Source organism: Peromyscus leucopus, chromosome 10 (genome assembly GCF_004664715.2).
Source record: "Peromyscus leucopus breed LL Stock chromosome 10, UCI_PerLeu_2.1, whole genome shotgun sequence".
Classification (NCBI taxonomy): Eukaryota; Metazoa; Chordata; class Mammalia; order Rodentia; family Cricetidae; genus Peromyscus; species Peromyscus leucopus.
The window spans coordinates 40,485,655-40,506,707 of NC_051071.1; the positions used below are offsets into that span (position 1 = coordinate 40,485,655).

The window sequence follows — 21,053 nt, forward strand, 5'->3', positions numbered from 1 at the left end:
TTAGTGGCTGGAACTCTCTTTATTGTCTGGAGTAGAAGAACCCTGTTGGACGGGCACAGCAGAAGTGGGGATGTGCATTGTCATGGTTACATATGCAACAACATCAGCTTATTGGCTCTGATTCCATCTAATAACACAGGTCCCTCCCAAGTTGCCTGCATACAATGGGCTCAAGTTATGGACCCCTATCATCCTGGCTCCCTAAAGCAGAGACCCTGGGGCTCACTGCAGTTTCTTGCCCTACTAGACTGTGCCAGAGTTTACTATGAACCCCTCTCTCCTGAAAGTGATGAACAGCCTCAATGATGTGTACCTGTTGGATGTGCGTCCAAGCCAGAGCTTCTGGGAGGTGCAAGTATCTATTTTTTTTTTTTACTGAGCCACATCTGGCTGTTTCCCCTGGCAGCCTTGGTGTGCTATGCAGCAATACTGACCACGTGCAGCCAAACACATATCGCCACCTGAGGCCCCTATCCAGCAAAAAAAAAAAAAAAAAAAAAGGCACCTTCAGGACTACTGGCCTGTGTTGAACTTACAGCCTCAGGGCTTCCTCCTCCACGTGGCTGGACTTCATGGGGAAAGGACAAACAAATACAGAGGGATAAATAGAACACTGGGACCCTGTCTGAAGGTGTCTCCTTGTCCCTGGGAGTCCCAGGACACAGACGGGTTTTAGGATGAATGGGAACATGTGCCATCTCTGAGCTTCCCTTTCAACTTGGAGTTTCCTAGATCTGGCTCTCAGAGGTAGTGTGAGCTTGGGGATCTCAACCGCCTCACATACCTGGGGAGAGGAACTGAGCCCGGCTCAAAGGACAGTCTGGGCTCAATGGCCCTGCAAATTTCTGTAGCTCATCTGCACTCTGTGAGGAAGCAGCAGGCAGAGCGGTCTACTCCCTCCTCCCCCGCTGGACCTAACACTTGGTGTACAGTGGTCAAGGCTGTAATGAATTCATCTTTGCTCCTTCCCTATTAGGCCATAAGTTCAGAGTCCTGTGCACTGTAGAACTCTAGCACCTGGAGGCTCAGATGCAACATTCTGTTGATGGAGTGAGTGATTCAGGGTCTCAAGTGGTATGGGGAAATGGGATGAAGCAGTGAGCTTCTCCCAGAACCCAAATATCCACATCATCCTGTGCAGCTTGGGCTGGATAAAGACAGCTAGTGTTTCTAATATCGTGTGAAGAACAATAATAACAACAACAAATCAGAATGCCACGAGGAAGTCCCCTACCCCTGGCAGCTCCTTGTTACCCTTCCCTTCAGGCCATCGAAAGCTCCAGACCTAGGCTAGAACACTTAGATCTGTACTCAGTCAACACACAGCCTCTCCAACCTGCAACCTGACTTTCCCAGGCTGCTCCGGTCCCTCCTACCTACCACTGTAAAACATTGGGTGCCAAGAACATCTACTTCTGGGGGATCCTCAGAGACCCCTCCATGACAAAGTGCAGCCATGGCCCCATGAACACATTTCATTCAATTACATCTTTCTTCCAGCCACCCAGTTATTCCCAAGACTGAGACCCAGTGTGGGGTGGGGGGAAACCCTTTCTTTGCCAGCTTGTCCCATCACTTTGATGGACAACATTAAATGCTAATAGAAAAACATCTTCTCCCTAATAAAACAAATGCTGACAGGAAGGGATGTGGAAAGGCAGCCATATGGCAACTACGATTCTTGTGCCCGGCCGTGTTCACAGCGGCACGTCTTCGGCAGACAGAGGTGACACCAAGTAGCTCACAGACCAGCATTTAATAAATCAGACAGAGCGGGTGCCATCGGGTGCTCCCAGCTTGTAGCCGGATCAGAGCGTTTTCTCATTTGCAGACAGGAAGGTGTTTTAGGCGAGAGTGGTTGGATGCCTGTTCTGAGCCTTCAGCTTTTCCTCGCTGTCCCTGGGGCCATCAGTGTGTCTCCACATCTGGCTCTGTTTCCCTCATGTTTGCACAGTGCTTCTTGTGTCTCCGCCCTCTGACAGCCCTCCGTCGTGGTCATCGTCCACACTAGACGCTTTGGTCTCCGGCTGCACGGAAGGCAAGGGGTCCTGCTGGAGAGCTATGGTGCACTTTCCCTGGGGGGACAGGCCGGGCTCACACCTCTGTTCTTCCGTGGGAGCCTCCCTTGTGACCTCCTCCAGGTCTGCAGCCTCCCGTCCATCAGTCAGTTGAATGGCCTCCTTTCCCACCGTGTTTACATCCTCTGAAGGTATCTGGGGTAACCAGGGATGAGGAGAGTGTGAGCTCTGGTTCCTGTTGCTCGGCGGTGTTGGGGAGCTGACAGCAGGCTTCCCAGCATCCTCAGGCACTGTCAGCACCTGGGCAGCTGCACAGCTTTCACCCCGCTCTCGCTTCTGAACCTCCCCTGCAAACAGACAGAGGACAGCATCAACCCTCTGGCGGCAGGTTGGACTCACCTTTCTTTCCTGTAAGGACCAAAAGCCTGTTACTCTTCCCTCTTCCAGGCAGGGCACTGGAGCCCAGGGGGATGAAGGACCCATGTGTAGAAGCCAAGCAAGCACCTTCTTGAAACCTCTGCCTTATTGCCAAAGGATCTCATCTGTCCATGGAAGACTAAGTCTGAGGGCAAAGGCTGTCTTTTGGAAGCTGAGGGAATACCTTTAGTCCTTTAGTGACAAACAGAGATTCCCGCTGCCTTCAGGGCAGGAGGATAGCTTGGGGAGATTTAGTGTCATCCCCATCCTCATTCTCCATCAGCACCTCCCACTCTGAGGGGAATACACCATGTTTGCCCAGCTTCAGAGAAAAGACTCTGTGCAAACAGCTTCTGGCTCCCTCCCTCAGCACCGGACTCTTGGCCTGAAACACCTCTACCAATCAGAAATTCTAGAGCAGCAGCAAGCAGGAGGCAGAACACAAGGGATGAGCACTGGGTGCTGTTACCTTGTTCCCCATCTCCCTACTCACTTGCTTTGTGATCACAGTTTGTCTGGCCTCAGTTTCTCAGTAGGTGAAAGGGGGGACTCTAATGTCCCTCCTTGACCTAATAGTAATGGTGGCATTGAGTCACAATCAGGGAAGAGGAAACAGCTCTTAGTACCAGGGCATGCGTATTTAATGCTAGGCTATGGGTTTTCCATAAACTAACGTGTGTTGGGACCTCAGGAACAGCAGTGATGAAGGACATGGAAGACGCAAAGGCCCCGGGAATACTTCCGGGTACTTCTGACTGGAACTGTAGGGGTAGTAGAACAACAAACACTATAGTTAGGCCTGCCGTTGGACACGTAGAGGGATGTTCTGGGGCTGACAGCCAGTTGGTGGAAGACTGGCAAGAGGCAGAACACATATTCCTTCCATCTTCCCATGTCACACCTGTTGAGGGAGCCTTGCTGATTCCAGGTTAGCTTCGACACCGTTCACTTTCTTTGCAAGGTCCTACTGGTCAATTCCTGATGGCCTGCTGCCTCAGTTTCCAAGGTTGGCTCACCCACATGTGTCCTTCCAGTCATGTAACATACCTGTGATAGGTTTACTGTCAACTTGTCTGGCTGAAGAGGTATCTAGGACTTACGAGATACATCTGTGTGTTTGTGGGGCCTTTTTAAGAGAGCACCGATGTGCGGGATAGTGACTGGAAAGGAAAGACCTGGCCAGAATGTAAGGGGCACCTTCCAGCTGGCAGCCCAGATAATAAACAGAGTCCGAGGAAGGCAGCAGAGTGGGAGTGCAGCTTACATCAGCTGATATCAGGCTTTCCAGCATAGGATCAATACCAGCAACTCTCTAGAAGCTTCCAAGCATCACAGCTCCAGCCTGGGACTGCTGGGGCATCCTGCTTTCTGCACTGAAACCTGGTTTTCTGCCTGTCTGCTGTTGGACTACCAATTCCTGTAGTCTAGAGTAAAGCCTATCCAATAATCCCTTTATCATTTATATATGGACCTTTTCTTGGTTTTGCTCCTCTAGAAAGCCCTGACTAACACAATATCCCTTAGGTCTCTGCACAAACCATTCAATTTCCTCTAGCTCTAAAGTCCTGTCCAGCTAGGACCTACTAGGTACCACTTTCTGCTAGGAGCTGCTCAACACACATGGCATGTTTTATCTTATTGTCCAATTTTGGTCCATGAAATCGGAAGCCTCCACTGTCTTGTCCACAGTGTCTGAACACCGTCTGAGCATTCAAGAATATTTTCAAAACAGAACTTAACTTTTATTCTTGAGTAGAAACATAACATGTGTGGGGAGAACTGGAGAGGCCTGCCATGACTGTGACAAACACTGAGATAAACACCTTACAAAAAGAGAGAGGCTTGGCCTGGGCTGGGGTTGGGGCCCATGTTAGTGGGGATTGAACCTAGGGCCTTGCACAAGCTAGGCGATCTCTCTACCACTGAGCCACATCGCTAACCCTCGGATTTGGGCTCGCAGTTTTAGGTGTGCTAGCCCATAATAAGCTGTCTGTTGCTTTGTGCCAGGCAGCTTGTTGCCATGGAAGCACAAGGTGAAGCAAACTCACATGGGACCAGAAGGAACAGAAGAAACAGTGTGGGGATCGGGTACCACTAGCCACTTCAGGGCTGTGCCCAAACACCTGATGGCCTTGCTCTAGGCTCCACTTTGTCATCATCCCACTGCTTTCCATTCCCAATTTTGATTAACGTCTTGGGTCTGTCTCCAACCCCTCCCTTGTGAGATCTGTAGTGCTCAGGTCCTAACTTCTCCGTTCAGTCCCCCTCTGTCTGCTCTGTGGCATGTGTTTCCACCAGCCACAGCCTCCTCCCTGGCTGGCTCTGCCTGTGGTTTCTGCAGTAGCAGTTTTCTTCTGGTTCCAGTCCACTTCTGGGTGACACATAGATTACTGTCTTGTTTTGTGGCTTGTAACGAATGACCACCAACTTCGTGGCTTTAAAACACACATCTATTTCCTGACAGCTCTGGGGGTCAGAAGTCCTCTGTTGATCCCCACCCCCCACCCCCGGGCAGATCAGGAGCACAGACCTTGGTGACTCTAGGGCACAATGCATTCCCCACTTTCCCCAGAGTTTGGTGGTTTCTTGATTTGTGGCAGAATTCTTCCAATGGCCACCTCCACAGCCACATCATCTGGCTTATCTATGTAGGCCATGCCTCTCTCTTGCCTCTGTCTTACAAGATGATCAATCCATTTAGGACTCAGCTGTACAATCCAAGATCATCTTCTCACCTCACTACCCACAGATGAATTCCATCTGCCAAGTGCTTTCATCATGGGGAATAACGCTAATTGGTTCCATTGGAAACCCCTGAGAACATCCTTTAGCCCTCAAGATACATACCCCCTCCTCCTCGTTTCCTTTGTTGACCTGCTGTCTACTCTAGTTCTCTGAGTATACCTTTCTGTGTGTCTGTCCTGGTTCCTCCTCCTTCATTCCATCCAGTTATTGGCAATCGAACTCCCACCCATGAGGACATCCCTCGTGCCTGCTCATTACGTTTCCCATAGGAGATGTAGACTCATGACTCTAGTGCCCAGTCGGATCCACCCCCACCCCACCCCTACCACCTCCTGGAGAATCTGCTGTTACATTCTAGAAATGGCTTCCCCCCACCACCACACACCACACACACCACACACACACACACACACACACACACACACACACGTCTCCTCCCATTGGTTGTCTCAGCACTGCCTTGTGATCACATGGACTTCAGGACTTCAGACTTCAAAGCCACCTAAGTGTCCTTCCTTATCTTTTCTACCATTTGTGAAATGTAAAATCCCAGCTCTGTCCTTCAGCACTGCAGATGGAACACCGTGTCTCTCCAGATTCATGGGTGGAAGCCCCCTTCCACATCCCCAATTCAAAAGGGGGCATTTGGACGTGAGACTTTGGGAGAAGCTTAGATGCATCATGGATATGGGTCATTCACCATGGCTGCAGTACCCTCGTAAGAAGAGGAGACCAGAGCCTTCTCTTTCTCCAGCATGTAAGCCCACAGCCTGGAGGGAAGAGTGCCCTCACCAGACACAGAGTGAAATGACACCTGGCCCACCAAGCCTTCAAAACTATACGCACTACATAATGCAGCCAGACTGCTCGGCTCTGTTCTACAAACCCATGGTGCCTGAGACTCAGAGAAATGCTTCTGGCAGCTCTCACTCTTATCCTTCCATGGCATCAGTCACAGCTTGGCTGTCTAAAGCCTCTCTGGTCTATGTCCTCTGGGTTCAGGGAGATTGCATCTCAACAAACAAATTTGAGAGGATTCCTTATGGACATTAGATGTGTTATGTATTTTAAAATACAAACCTATAGAGTTGAATACGTTAGGTATACTAAAACATGGAAAGTGGGTGTAATGTGAAAAGGTTGAGTTAAAACTGCAGCTTAGAATTTCTGCAACATGTGATAATTTATTACACCTATGATCCATTTTAACACAATGCATGAAAGTATTGATGAGTATGATTGGTAGGGGTTTTGAATATGTCTATTTAATTAAATAAATATTCACTGGGGGAGCCCTTAGCTACCTAGCATGCATTTAAAGGTTTAAGAAACTTTGAAATAGCTATAAGGTTGACAGAATCTATCTGTAGATTTCCAAACAGTTGGTAGAGAGGCTTTTGAATGGCCCTACCACCTACAGTATGGCAAGTATCTGAGGTGGTGAATGTACCAACTGCTCTGATTTGGTCTTCATGCATTATGTCCATGTGCGACATGTCACATGGCATCCCATAAGTCATAACTAAGTACAGTCATTATATGTCAGTTTAAAATATCCTTAAAATGTCTGAACTTTGTTAAAGCAGAACTGAAGAACCCTAGAAGAAACTAAACTGAATCAGAAGCTCTACAAGGCTTAAGTGATACCGCCAAGGTGAAGAGGGTGACTCGCACAGAAGGAAGTGACGCTGTGGGTGGGAAACTCTAGAGCCACTGGGAGGAGATGATGGGCTTCACCCGCGCAAGGCAAGTCTTGCCTCTTGTCCCCAAACATCTTCCTTCTAGTTCTCCTGATACAAATTTGACGTTTCACATTTTAAAGGAGCCATCTCATTTTCCACAGCCTTGTGGATAACCACAGAGGAACCCTAGAGACAGACTCTTCACCAATTTTGTTTTTTTCTCTCTCATTTTTCAAGTCCGTATTCAGTCATGGACACTTTGTGTCACTCTTTTCCACAGGTCTTATCCTGGACAACGAGCCCAGCACTTGTCTTTACAGTAAAATATATGAACACATATATGAGTAAAGCAAGCCTTGAAATGGAAAAAAAAATTGCCTGTTGTGATCTGTTCAGCCAAGATAACAGTGTGTGCAGTTCCCAATAGGGTCATGCTCTAATCTACACTGCCAAGCCAGGGGCCCCCCTACGGCTTTGCCATTCTGCTTGGGTCTATGGACTTGCACCTGGGAGCTTGTTAGAGCTACAGGGTCTCAGGCTCCACCCCTCATCGACTAGATTCAGAATGCACATTTTCTTAAGGTCCCAGGTGATGGGGGTTCCCATTATAGTGTGAGAAGCACTGTGACCTTGACACACAAGTCTCACTTGTGTCTTCCTCCGTGTGGAAAACCTTCAAAGGCTGCAGATTCTGGGGAACAAAGGCTGAGCTTGTCACCTAGTGCTCATGCGTTCATGATCCAACACCCACTTCTCTTTGTGTCTGACGTCCCCACTCCTCTCCTCGTATCCTTCCAGCCAGTCACATGGGTCCCTTTTGTTACAGCATCTCTCCCATGGCCATCATTGATTCCCTTTCTCCCTGGAGCTCTCACTCCTTTCTCCATTCCAAAGAGAGCCTTTGGGGGGGGCAGCCCAGACCCCACCTCCTCCGTGAAGATTAAATCTGGCCACAAGCCCCATTTCTTGTGACAGGTGTCCCAGGAGGCGGTCTGGATCTCCTGAAACTTAAGAGCTTTTTTTTTTTTTTTTTTTTCACCTCACTTATCCCAAGCTACCTTAAGTACGAAGTCTTGCCTGATTAATTTTTTAACTTTGCCAATGTACTATGGCAGAGACTCAATAAATATCTTACTAAGTGCTTGAATATATGGACTTATACATGTATTCATGAAAAAGTGAATCTATTAGCATACATCCTAAATACCATGCATCACTTTATGAAAGCAACTTAAATTTATAGTATTCATTTTAGGGTATATTCAGGTAACTACCCCCAAAACTTCTCAAAATGGCACTTTCTGCAAAGAGACAGAGATGTCTAACTCCTACAAATATTTAGCTACACCCGAGGCAGCTCAGGGAAGTAATCCCATCAATTTCAAAGCAACAAATGAAAATCCTTACGGTGGTTGTGGAGGGGCCTGAGAAACACTGAGTCAAAGCCGACCGCGCTCTCAACAGAGTGGGGAAGTGTTATATTCAAAAGGAGCGAATTATGGTGTTTCCTGCAGCTACATTTTTCACCAGTGTGAGATGAATAAACTCCTTCTGGAAATTACTCTCATGAAATTACTTCTCCTGAGACAGTTAATAGTATATTCTGGTGCCCCTGAAAAATTAATTAACCTTCCTCAGAACAGTCTCACCCCTAAACCACTGGCAGTGTGTTTTTACTGTGGGTCAGCCGAGACCTTTGCCACCCTCATTTACATCTAAGGGGAGCTGGTCTAAATTATGCCAGGGCCTTTTGGTTGCTGGTGCTTCGCTGTGTGCTGTTTCCTTATATGATATTCCAATCCTGTCTAGATGTGTGAATCTTGTCACCATCTATCTTCCCCACCCCACCCCTTCTCCTCCTCTTCTTCCTTCTTCTCCTTCTCTACCCCCTCCTTTTTTTTAATGAAAAGTCTTTGAGGTTACCAGGGAAACATTTTTAGTGTAGACTTTTGTTCAGGGGATGAGGAAGGTAGTCCCACTGTTATCACCATAGGCTACTGTACAGCCACAGGAAAGGGATAATGGACACCCAAAGAGGATGATAGACACCAGAAGGAGGTGGTGGACTCCTGAGGAGGACGGCAGACACTAGCTGTGATTCTGTTGTCTGCTCCCATTTACTTGGCTTTTCCTGAGAGAGGCTGGATAGTGCATCTTGGGATCAGAACAATACACATTCTGGAAATTGGGAGTGTGGGTACAGCAGGGCTTACCAAGGCCCTTTCTCCTTGTGTTTCTCTAGAAGGGCCTCAGACAGCATGCTTAAGTCAATTATCAGGACACACAGAGAACTTCTTAAACATGTGACAGCCGTCAGGCCTTCACTAGAACCTCTGATCCTTTGCTATGGGAACCAAAGCTCTTTGCTAAGATTCTGGGGCGTTGATTCAAGCCATCCACGGGAAGCTTTACTTTTACTTACAGACTCACAGCGCTGACATCTCCATAAAAGACGTATGAATTAGCCAAAAGTTGGAAAATATTATTGCAAATAATAGTAATTATTCTGGGTTGCTGTCACAAACAGAATTAATTATCATTAATACTTATTAGTCACAATACACACATCAATAAGGACGAGGCAAATGCTTCATGACGGAGTAGAAAGAAAAATATTGTTGGTTTTTTTTTTTTTTTTCTCTAAAAGATGAAGAAGAAATAGTGTCGTAGAAAAGATCGTTAGTCCCCTAAAAATATGTCCCCCGCTCATAGGCCCAAAGGGGACATTTGTCATCTTTTGTTGGCTCGCTAGCTGGCTGGGCTTTGTTGTCCTCCTGAATGTGGCAGCTTTCAGTAGGAATTAATCAGGCCACAGCAGTGATGAGGCCATTGGGACACTGACAGCCTCTCAGAGAACGTGTCCTTGTTCCCACCCAGAGCTGGCTCAGGACAGGCAGGAACAATGCACGCTGATGACGGGACTCTGGAAGCTATCATTTTGAATCAGTCCCTCACTCAGGCTGCCCTTGTGAAGAGCAAGACAGCTAGAGCTCATTTCAGTACAGCAGGCTCAGGCCACTCAGAACAGTCAGAGGCTTTGGTGCTCCACGAGGACACAGGCTGCCAGCATGCCATGACCACTAGCCGCAATACAAGCCACAGTACACTGGAGGCCAGTATTACAGGCAGCACTTGCTACAGGCTGCAACGACCCAGTTCTGCTTTCTGGCCAATGTGGATTCACCAGGGTAAGGGGCTGTATCCAGTGATTCTCCCATGGGTACCTGAGAATGTTACTCTTGAAAACCTAGCAATGTCTTCTGCTTTTACTGCTCTCACCCTGTGAAGAGCGATCTTAACAGTTAGAAGATGCTGGGTGAACCTTGCTGGTCCCAGCGCTGGTGGGCAGAACCACCTGTCTATCCCAATGAGTCCTACTTTGGTCCACTAATGCTCTAAGTTCTAAGCTGTGAGCTGGTTGGTTTCGCAGTATGAACTAAAGGATAGAGCTGGCCAACCGGGCTTGATAAAAGGTCGTCCAATCGTCAGGGAAGGAGGGTGGATCAATCACCATGGAGCTGAGAGGTAGTCAAAACAGCTAAGTGTAACTTGGCAACTCTGAGCAGGGTGAAAACAGGACGGCAAGGTATCACCATGGGTTGATCCTACAGCAGACGGATGAACATGGGAACTGAGCAAGGACAGATTGGAAGGTGGGGAGTTCTGTAGAGGAGCCTCCAATGACACAGTGAGTACCCGGACTGGGCCACAAGTGGGAGGCCCAAGAAACCCTGCAGGAAGACTTTGACTACAGCTTGGATGTGGATGGGGAAGAGATACTGATAGGAGTTGATGACTATAAGGTTTCAAGCTTGAGTAACCAAAAAGAAAAAAAAAAAAAAAAGAGGAACCAGGTAGAGTTGGTGATGTCACATCAAAGAAGCCCACAGACTGCTGGGAAACTTCAGGCTCTGACAAATAGGAGATTGTAGGTGTAGATAGAAGTGCATGCCCGTGTGTGTGTGTGTGTGTGTGTGTGTGTGTGTGTGTGTGTGTTTAGGTATAGTGGTGAGAATGTCTTCATCGAGTCCCACAGTAGCTGTAGGAGGAGGTGCTGCTAGGCACTGGCATGTGCTCTGTAGAGGGTGCAGACCAGGAAGAAAGAACAAACCTGAGAGACACTTACCATCCCTAGGGCTCTCCTTGTTCTCAGTGGGCTGTTCCACAAACTTCAACAGTGGGGACCTGGACCTCTGTATGGTGGGAAGAGTCTGGTCACTGAACAGTATAGTGTCCTTGCCCCCTATGAAGAAGATGGGAAAGTTGGCTTGTCATGTCACTGGTTTAGCTGGGTAACATTTACAACCCGCACAGTTTTCATTGTTAACTTGAGACACTGTAGAATCGCCTGAGAAGAGAGTCTCAGTGAAGGATGCCTTGATGAGGTTGGCCTCGGGTATTATTTTGACTACACTGATTGAGGTGTGAACACCAGCTCACTGTGGGTGGCACCATTCCCTAGTCAAGGGATTTGAGGCTGTATAAAAGAAAATGAGCTGAGCATAAGCATGCACACACAGTCTCTCTCTGCCCTAACTGGGGATGTGACTAGATGCTTCAAGTTCCTGCCATCTCGGCTTCCTACAATCTAGAATGGTAGGTTAAATGCACCCTTTCTTGCCTAAGTCGTTTTTGTCAGGGTGTTTTTATTGTAGCCACAGAAATGAAACTAAAATGCCCCCTATACAATGAGCTGGCTATTTGGTCAGGAAACTCCTTCAGCTGTGGGCAGTACAAGTAATGTAGCCAGTAGGTCGTTCCCTAGTGTGTGAATAGAGCATGGCAGTTTCTGTGATGGAAGACCTTGAATCATTTCCCAGTGGCTGCTTGGGAACAGCTGCCCACAAGTGCTCCCAGTAAAGGGAAGCTTGTATGGCTGTGAAGGAGTGAGCAGTTGGATGGGATGGCAGCAGTGGCAGAAGCTTGGGAGGGACACTATACTAGCTGTGCTCCGGATAGAATCACCTGCTCACTGGGTGACAGCAAGGGCGTCACGCTCCTTCTCTAACCCTCGCATTTCTCATCACGGGGGGTTGTGAAGACAAAATGAAATGGCCAGGAAAAGGCCTTGGGTATTTAGAGAGCATTTAGCAAATGTCACCTGCTGAAGTCATCAGCACAGACTCCCCCACACCTGATATCTGTCCTAATTGCATCTGGTCATGTCAACTACGTGACTGTCACAAGGCAGGTGGTATCGAGTCCTCCACATTATCCTAGCTGTATTCCCACTTGGAACATGCGCTCAGCTTAACCTTCCTGCTTTTTAGTGTGAGTTTCCCAAAGATGGTAGAGAGGTTTGGAGTGGATGAGAGGCCAAGGTAAAAGGCACCGCCTTTCCATTGTAGAAGGCAGAGCAGGTAACACAGATGAGCATCAGGGAGGAACAGCTTTGAACATGAGCATGACTAACAGACACACTGGCACCAAATGCATGGATGAACAGTGGTGCCATTAGGAGGTCAAGCAAGCCCATAGGCATGCTATGATGGCAAGTCTTGGCTTGAAAGGCCTAAGGATTCTCTGGTTGGAAACTGTTGGGCCCAAAACAAGTTCCCCAAGTTGTGAAATTCTGCACACTAGGTCAAAGGACCAATCATGCAGAAGGCCACATAGGCTTCTCATTCGGCTGGCACTTGAGTGGCTGCAAGCTCTGCTGATTCCATATGGCACCAAAGTCCTCATTCCTGCCTCTAAAAATGAACCAAGTACTTTCAACCCCCAGATTTTCCTCCTCAGGCTGATGCCTTGGAGTGCAGACAGACTGAAAAATGAAAAGCTCAAATAGCTAGATTATAGCCTCTAGCCAGATCGTTTTCTGGCTTTTAGTATTTCTGTGTATTGTGTCTGTGTGCCCTCATCTCTCTCTCTCTCTCTCTCTCTCTCTCTCTCTCTCTCTCTCTCTCTCTCTCTCTCTCTCTCTGTGTGTGTGTGTGTGTGTGTGAGTGTGTGTGTGTGTGAGTGTGTGTGTGTGAGAGAGAGAGAGAGAGAGAGAGAGAGCGGGAGAGAGAGAGCAGGAGAGAGAGTGGGGAGCGGGGTCAAAGCTCTTAGATGGGAATCAGGACAATCTTGGATGTTGGTCCTTGTCTACCACCTCATTTGAGACAGGTCACTTGGGCATTTGCTGTGTACACCAGGCTCTCTGGCCCATGAGCTTCCAGAGAGTCTATCTCCCCATCTCATCTGGCCATCAGAGCACTGGGATTACAGATGTGTGCTAAAATGCCTGCTTTATGTGGGTTCAGGGATTCAAACTCAGGTCCTCCTGCTTGCACTTTACCCAAGAGCCACCGTCCAGCACATGGTGTTTCTTTGTAGAATGTGAACACAACACTCCTTAGAGCTACCTATATAGACTTGAGAAGACCCGAGGGAAGGATAGCAGCCGGTAATAGTAAAGGGATCAATCCTGGCTAGGGGGTGTGGCCTGCAACACCTACCATCTGGCTTCTTTACAGCAGGCCCTTAGCTTTGAAATTATCAAAGGCCAACCTGGAATAGTCTCAGCTATCCAGATGACTTCTCTCTACAGCCTGACATTTGTCAAATACATTTACTCTCCAGCAAGATCACAAATTGACTCCAAGTCTAGCAACCACCATCAAGATCTTTATGATGGGGCTGGGGGATCTAACTTATTGGTAGCAAGCTTATCTAGCATGCATTTGTTCCTGGGTTCAGTCCACAGCACTAATGAACACAGTGTGATAGTGGATGCCTGTGACGCTAATGCTTGGGAGGTAGGAGGAGGAGGATCTGGAGTTCAAAGTCATCCACAGCTACTGCAGCAAGTTCAAGGCCAGACTAGGCTCCATGAGACTATCTCATAAAATAAAACTAGATAGTGTTGGCCAGGAGAGTGCAGAGGAGGAAAGAGGGGAGTCACAAAGCCTCTGCCTTGTGGATTCTTTTTCCACAGCCCAATAGAGTCTCAGAAGAGGTTTTTCCGCCTTCCGGTTCCTCCTCCCTGGTCCAGAAACCAGTCTCTGCTTACATCATTTGCCCATGTATCTTGGCTTAGAACCAGGTTCCTTCAGCACCCATCAAAGATGGCATGAAACGTGAAACACACAAATGCCATCTGCTATGACCTAATTGTCCCTAACTCCCTCCCTGTGTCCTGTTCTAATATGAGAATAGCAGACAGCTTAGGAAAGGGGAAAGTGTTCTTCCTCACGTCAGCTCTGACTGGAAGTTGGCCAGTATAGAAGACCGCTGCTACATCAGCAGAGAAAAATGCTGCGATAGATTAGCAATGTCTGTCACTGGTGTGAGAACGGTGTACACAACGCACACCAAGTATTCGTCATCCTGAACCTTCTGGTTCTTAACTGTTCTTCAGAGAGGGCCATCAGGCGCCTCTACCCATCCTCTCTCTACTGCTTCTGTGTTGGTCACTCATTCAATGCTAAGCCCTTCATACTTTGTTATTCCCACCACTGCTTGATGGGGATTCATCTTACTTCCTGAGGTAGACTACAGGTTCACTGGGGATGGGGGCAGGCTGCCTGGCATGGTTGGTGCTGTATTCATAAAGCTGAAGCTCAAAATAGGTACCAGCCCAGGGATGAGCTGACTGACTGGAGAAGACTTTGCTCATCCCCTCTCAGATGCTGGTAAATGCGACAGTTCTCTGAAGCCAATGGCACTCGGCACGTTCCACTGTGATGTAGCTGTTGCTGGGGGAGAGGACGAAAAGAAGAAGAAATGGAGGAGGTAGAGGAGGTGTGAGGGGGAGAGGACACGTTGCTTCTTGCTTGGCCTACAGTAGGTTAAATGGAGACACATAAAACAGAGACACGTGGGGGAATTGATGTGATCCACACAGGAAGTCACCCCACTCCCTGATTCTTCTCTCCAGAACTGTAAACACCCCCAAACAAGGCTACACCCACAGATCCTTCACTGGTGCCCCAAAGCACGGCTGTTGCAACGACAAAGACTATGTCCAAAGGGGAAAAGTGCCACCCCCTGTCCTGTGCCCTCATTTGTACCTGTGTGGTGACCAGAGACTAGAACCCCCACGCCCACAGCATAAAACCCACTGAGGCTGGTCCCTCAAGCTAACTGCTTGCTCACAAATGCTTGCTTTGTGCTAACTTAATTCTCTATTCCAATTAAGTTATTCTATCTAGAAAGTTCACAGAGCGGTGGACAGCAATTGTCTCCTGTTCATCCACATGGATGATAGACTGTGTCCCCGATTTAGCCCCCCCCTAAAAACCCAAGTATTTCAAAATGAACGTACTCCCAAATCCGACTGAAACATTGTAGCTCAGGCCTTCGGCAGCAAAAAGAACGGGAAAACAGTCATTATTGTAGAACAGCCATTTGAAGCCCCACCTGACCAAACAAACAGCAGCCACAGGAAATTCCCAGCTTTGATTCACCCATTCAACTTCCGTCTTTCTACATAATTCACACAAATGAAAGAGTGAGAAAATTCACCAAGTCATTCTGAGAGGGAGAAAAAAAAAAAAAAAACCAAAGCTTCGGTACATGCACAAAAACAGCAATTTGACTGCACAAATAAATGACAAATTTGTCTGTCTGTGTTGGAATTCAATGCAGTGAAAGAAAGGCCTTCACAGAAGATGAGGCTCCAACATCATCAAAAGCGGCTGGTACAGAAAGCGCCATTCAAATCCCCGGGACGGCACTCGCCGCTAATTAGTTCTGTGAGGTCTTTTGACATCCAGTTCAAGGAATCTCTGCGAAAAAATTCCAATTTATGAAACACACTCGCAGGCAACCTAAGGCGGCTATTCAGATTTCCACCAAGGAGAACGTGATGTTGTCCACCTCCTCTCCGGTGGCAATTTTCATTTCTCATCCGTACGGCAGCGCAGCCCACGGGAGCCGAGGGAAGAGACCGCTCTGTGCTGAAAGGGTAAGGCACTAAAAATACCCGGACAATGTTCCTTCCAGGGAACCAGGAGGCGGCAGAAAATGATAAATATAAGTTTCCAAACAGCGTAAAGACAAGGCGAAGAACTGATGGGGTCTCCTGAGAGGGGTATTTTACCGGGATAAACGGGATAAGTATAGCTCATTAGAGAGAATCACCACGGCCTCTCACACGTTGGACAACTGTGGTGAGAAAAAAATCTCCTCAGGAAATTTTTGTTTTCGAGCTACATAAAATCGTTGGGAGGGGGAAGGCAGGAGAAGGTGGCTGTGAAGTACATCTGGGTTGGAGAAATTGTTGGCGCTTCATTTTTAGTACTGGTGATTAAACTGAACAAATCTTTGCGTGGTTTTTACATCCCATTTTAGGGCTGATGATTAAATTGCACAAATCTTTGTAAGATCTGATATTCGTTTTTTAGGACTGGTGATTACATTGAACAAATCTTTGTATATTCTCTCATTCGTTTTAGGAGGGAGGGTTACATGGAACAAATCTTGATGATTACCGATAAGAAACGAAACAACTCATGGGCTTTCACAAAGGTTAGCACATGCGCGCGCGCGCGCGCGCACGCGCACACACACACACACACACACACACACACACACGCACACACAGTGGACAGCTTGAGAATTTAGGCTACGTAAACTTCAGTGCACCACTCACGAGATTCCTAAAATTCATTGTATATTTTTGAGTTTGTCCCTTCCATGGACCTGCCATCGGATGGTTTCTCAATTTGAAACATTTGTGGGTTGTTTTTCAATAGCCTTCAAATCAGAGGGCCTCAAACAGGCAGAATCTTCTTGCAAATTGTACCAGACAGTTCTTTTTAAAAGTGAACAGAATCCTAAAGAAGAAGAAAGCCACACCACTGTTCACAAGTTCCTGCTTACCTGGAAGACTCCACAAACCAGAAACTTCCAGAGTTCTTAGTTTCTTCTCCAGCTCTGCCACTCGATTCCCTAGGATTCTGGAAATGGCAGAAAAATATTAAGAGGAGACTAAGTCACGTGTCAGGGCTTAGGCCTAGGTGGTAGTGAATGCGGAGGTCAGCACATTTAAGAACAGTGCTAAAAACAGAGCAAGTATGCTCATGTGCACACGACACACAGTCTATTGAAAGTTCATGTGGAACTTGAAAATAAATAGAAAATAAAATTTCTCTCTCCCTCCCCCATCTCTCTCTCTCTCTCTCTCTCTCTCTCTCTCTCTCTCTCTCACACACACACACACACACACACACACACACACACACACACACACGTGCTTCGATTGAGTTCTGTTCCACAAGGCAAATCCCTGGAGGCTGAACAAATATTTCCTCACTGTCCAAAACACTGCAAGGAATTTCCATATGAGAATTGCTCACTGCTAAAGATGACAACTGATTTTGAATGCCCTTTAGCAGCAGGGGACCCTCATTTTGTGAGAGTAGGTAACATAGAGGGCCACACTTGGAAATGTTTCTTCTGAGGTAATAAAGTAATAAGATCAGTTTTTGAAGACTCATACTAGGTCTTACTGATGCCCATGTCCTAGATATCAAGAACAATGTCCAATACCGTGTAGGTGGCCAATAAATGTGTGTAATTAAACACGGGCTTTTTCTTTTTTCGTAATCTGCGATCATCTATGGTAAAGGTGAATAACAAGAATTTCAAAAGAGTTTTCAGTGGGACTATGTGATGGCTCTGCAGGTAAAGGCATCTGTCAGCAAGCTTGACAATCCAAGTTCCATCCCCAGGACCTACATGATGGAAGGAGAGAACCGACTCCTACCTCCACACACTAGAAATGGCACATGTGCACCTGCCCCCAACACATGTAAGTAAATGAATCTCAAAAAGAATTTTAAAAACAATTTTCAGTAATTTGGGAATCACCAGGATAATGAGGTTGCTTTCCAAATGGCCATTTGGACTCACTGGGATATCTAAGTTCTGAAACGTGCACTAGAGAAGATCAGACTCTGAGCTCGGAGGGCAGGCTTTGTGTGCATGAAAGGTAAACATCTGTTCATCCGCTCCAGACATTAAACATAGCTGAGACATGATTGACAGTCATCTAAAACCTTGCTTTCCAGTGGTCTAGAATTGGAAACCAGTCTTTATTTTTATTTGGAGGATTTTCTTGGCACTGCTGTGCTGAAATGACACGAAAATCTCCTTAATAGCAAATTCTCGATTCCTTTCAGTGAGGAAAAATTAGAGCAGCAGAATTATTCTCCTACGTCTCTTTTCTATTCCAGAGATAGCTGCACACACCCACATACACTCAGCACCATGAATATGCATTTAGCTGTACATATATACAGCTCGGTTCATCCTGATTTTACCTGAATCGACCTGCGGCATCTTAATCCTCCCTTTTAGTTCACAGGGAAAGTGGCGTTGCTCTACCTGGTTTCCTTCATCTAGTGACCACAGCTCATCTTTCTCTCTTTTCCTCAAGTCTTGCACTCTGCACAGTGCTCCTCATCTACTTCCAGTTTTGCACCATCTGTTGGGTCTGTTTTGCTTTCACCCCCTTGACCCTCCCGTAGACACCGTTGTTCCTAACCTGCCTTTCGGTATTTCGCCTAGAACTTCTGATCCCACCTCCCTTCCTCACAGTTGATGGGTCTGACATGCAATCACAACAGTGCTCGTGCTAGTTTCTTAATGAGATAAGATCGCATGTCGGCAGCTGCCTCTTAGGACAGAAGCTAAGGCTTCACTACTCCTCAGTGATGCTGAGGGGTGCCCCGAGCTGGGTTTATAGGGAGAGTGCAGGTTTTGCTCATGCTGTTTCTGGATAACCCAGCCATTTCTCCCAAAAATGGGATGAGTGGAGTGGCCGGTTCCTCCCCACCCCCACCCCCCACCCCCACACACATTCTACTTCCAGGGATCCCGCTTGAGTTTGTCAGTGGTAGAGGTAGCTGTGTTCTTTGGTCTGATACCAGCACCTGGATCTGGGAAGAAGCTGTGGGTATGGCAACAGCAGCCACAGAACCATCAGTATTAGTGACCGCAACTCCTTAAGAATCTGTGCTCATACAACTATGGATCGAGCCATAGAGTGATGCACAAAATCCAACCCAAGATGCGTTGCGTGACTGGAAGGGATCTTGATCTCCTGCCTGGCCTCACACAGCGACTCAGGCGGGCGTTATGTCAGCTGTTATAAGAGGCTGTGAGAGCCGCAGTGGCTAGCTAGCAGGTCTCAGGATGCAGAGAAGGGTAAGAACAAATGTAGCTCAGGAAGTCTGACCAATCCACAACCAGCTCCTGGGATCCACCTCTGTGCTACAGGCTGGAGGGCAAAGTGAAAGGAGAGGTCCCTACCCCTATTCCTGGAAACCAATGGTCTCTTAGTAGACACACATGCACAATGGTTAGGGAACCTAAGGACAGCTGTTACATATCCAAATTTGTTCCTAGCCAGGTGTTATGCCCTTGAACATATACACCGCCCTGTTTTTTGGTTTTGTTTTGTTTTGTTTTCCCTGGTTTTTTTTTGTTTTTCTTCAACATCTGGCTAGGTAGTCCTTGATTTCCAGATGAGAAACTTGAAGCTCACAGAAGACAATGACTAACTCAAGGTCACACAGCTGGTAATCAGAAGGACTAGATTAAAAACTAAGCCTGAAAACACACAAATCTAATAAAAAGCTGAGAGCAAAATCGAGGAGCTATGAGGAAAGGAGAACCAGAGAGGCTGGTCAGGCCTCTGAGGGAGAAGGAGCCTGTGGCCGTGCTGAGAACACTCAGACTTTCGATCTCAAGTTCTGGGGAGCTACTGAGGTCTTCTAAGCACCTGAGAGAAGCTTAGGAAGTGGTCCTCACCTGAAGTGGAGCACAGACAAGGATGAGGAGTAGAGGCAGAAATTCCACTTGGTCAGAAATCAGCCAGGAAGGTGAAGATGTGCCCAGCAACCAGTGGGGATGCAGGGAAGCCAAGGAACGGGCCACAAGGAGGAAGGGGAGGAGCTGAGGCCGCATTAAAGATGCATGGCCACAGGGCAACTCGTGGAATAGGCAACCGTCTGAGCATGGGGCCAGGCAGGAGATCTACTCTTGCCAGTGGAGTGTGGCTTGAACCAGAGGCTGCAAGAAAGGGCTGTGACAAGGAAAGGAACAGGGACAAGCCGGAGCCCGGGGGGCCACTGGGAGAGAAGTGCTAATGGGAAGAGTCTGCTCCTTCCAAGAAGTGCATGAAAGATGTGACCTATCCTGTGTGGGGATGGTGTCAGGAGGATGAAGGGAACCCCGGTTCCCTAATCAGAAGCTAAGACAGATAAGCAGACAGGAAGGGAAACGGGTGTGCCGGAAGACAGCCAGTAGCACACAGATGCAGCCAGGGCAGGAGCTGGAGGCACACACAGGCTTGGGAGAAGAGGGTTTTCGTGTGGGTAGGATGGGAGAGTTTGTTTGTCTTGTTTTCAAAGTAGTTACAGGTCGTTTTCAGATATAGTAGAGATTTTGATATATACTCCACCCCCACACTCCCTTCCCCTTAGTTTAAGAAAATCCTCCAGATGTCAGGCCCCCATACTGACTTCGCAGCATGGCTTCTGATGACATCCCTGGGGATAAGATCAGAAATCAGCAAGGAGAACCCAGGAGCTGGCCGGTCTGGTAGAATTCCCAGGGGAGGGTCCAGACAAAGGCCCCCTCGGCCTGAAGGGGAAGCTGTGGCTCTCTGCACTCCCTGGCATAACCCACCCGAGGCACTTAGAAACTCTGCTGTGATCCAGGACCTCACTATTCCATGAGATTTAGACACCTTCCCAGCTCATTTACCATCAGCTAGGGAAGCAGGAAAAGTGTGTTACTGAATCTGCTGCTTGGCAAGGACAGGCGGTACTTCAACAACCATCTCCTCTGCTTGTGGCATCCGCCCGCCCGTTTAGGGAAGGGAGCCTCCTCCCGTCTTTAGTGCTAACTAGGTAACAGCTAATGCATCATCATGAAGCAGAGCCAACAAATGGCCAAGCCACTGAGCATCACTCGAACCTAAAGTCCCATGGTGCTTAGCAGTCATCAAGATGGTTCCCACAGGACCCTCTGCCTGAAGGGGAACATTGTCAAAGAGTGGAAAAAGCCAGTAGCCAGAGCATGAGCTTCCAGAATGGAAGGTCGTCAGTCCTGAGGTACTACCTCACCTTAATAAAGCTTTTTTGCTTTTGTTTTTGTTTTTGTTTCTGTTTTGTTAAAAGGCTAAATCATGAGGGGTACCAGGGAGCTGACCAAACTCTCATTCTGTTCTCAGCCCTTCATCTATAGGACAGTTTAC

The 21,053-nt window shown here is 47.6% G+C and overlaps 1 protein-coding gene across 3 annotated transcripts in view; it reads right to left on the reverse strand.

The window, feature by feature from the left end:
• The window catches only part of Ccdc149 (coiled-coil domain containing 149), a 92,255-nt gene continuing 71,202 nt past the window's right edge, over positions 1 to 21,053 (reverse strand). For 2 of the 3 annotated variants that reach the window (XM_037209031.1, XM_028865903.2), the window contains 4 exons: positions 16,670 to 16,746; positions 15,111 to 15,143; positions 10,989 to 11,105; positions 1 to 2,365 (listed from right to left, as the gene is read on the reverse strand). In XM_037209031.1, the coding sequence (XP_037064926.1) occupies positions 1,941 to 2,365; positions 10,989 to 11,105; positions 15,111 to 15,143; positions 16,670 to 16,746 (652 nt within the window). In that variant the 3' untranslated portion in view covers positions 1 to 1,940. The remainder of the gene's footprint in view (positions 2,366 to 10,988; positions 11,106 to 15,110; positions 15,144 to 16,669; positions 16,747 to 21,053) is intronic. The other variant, XM_037209030.1, reaches the window with a different exon arrangement.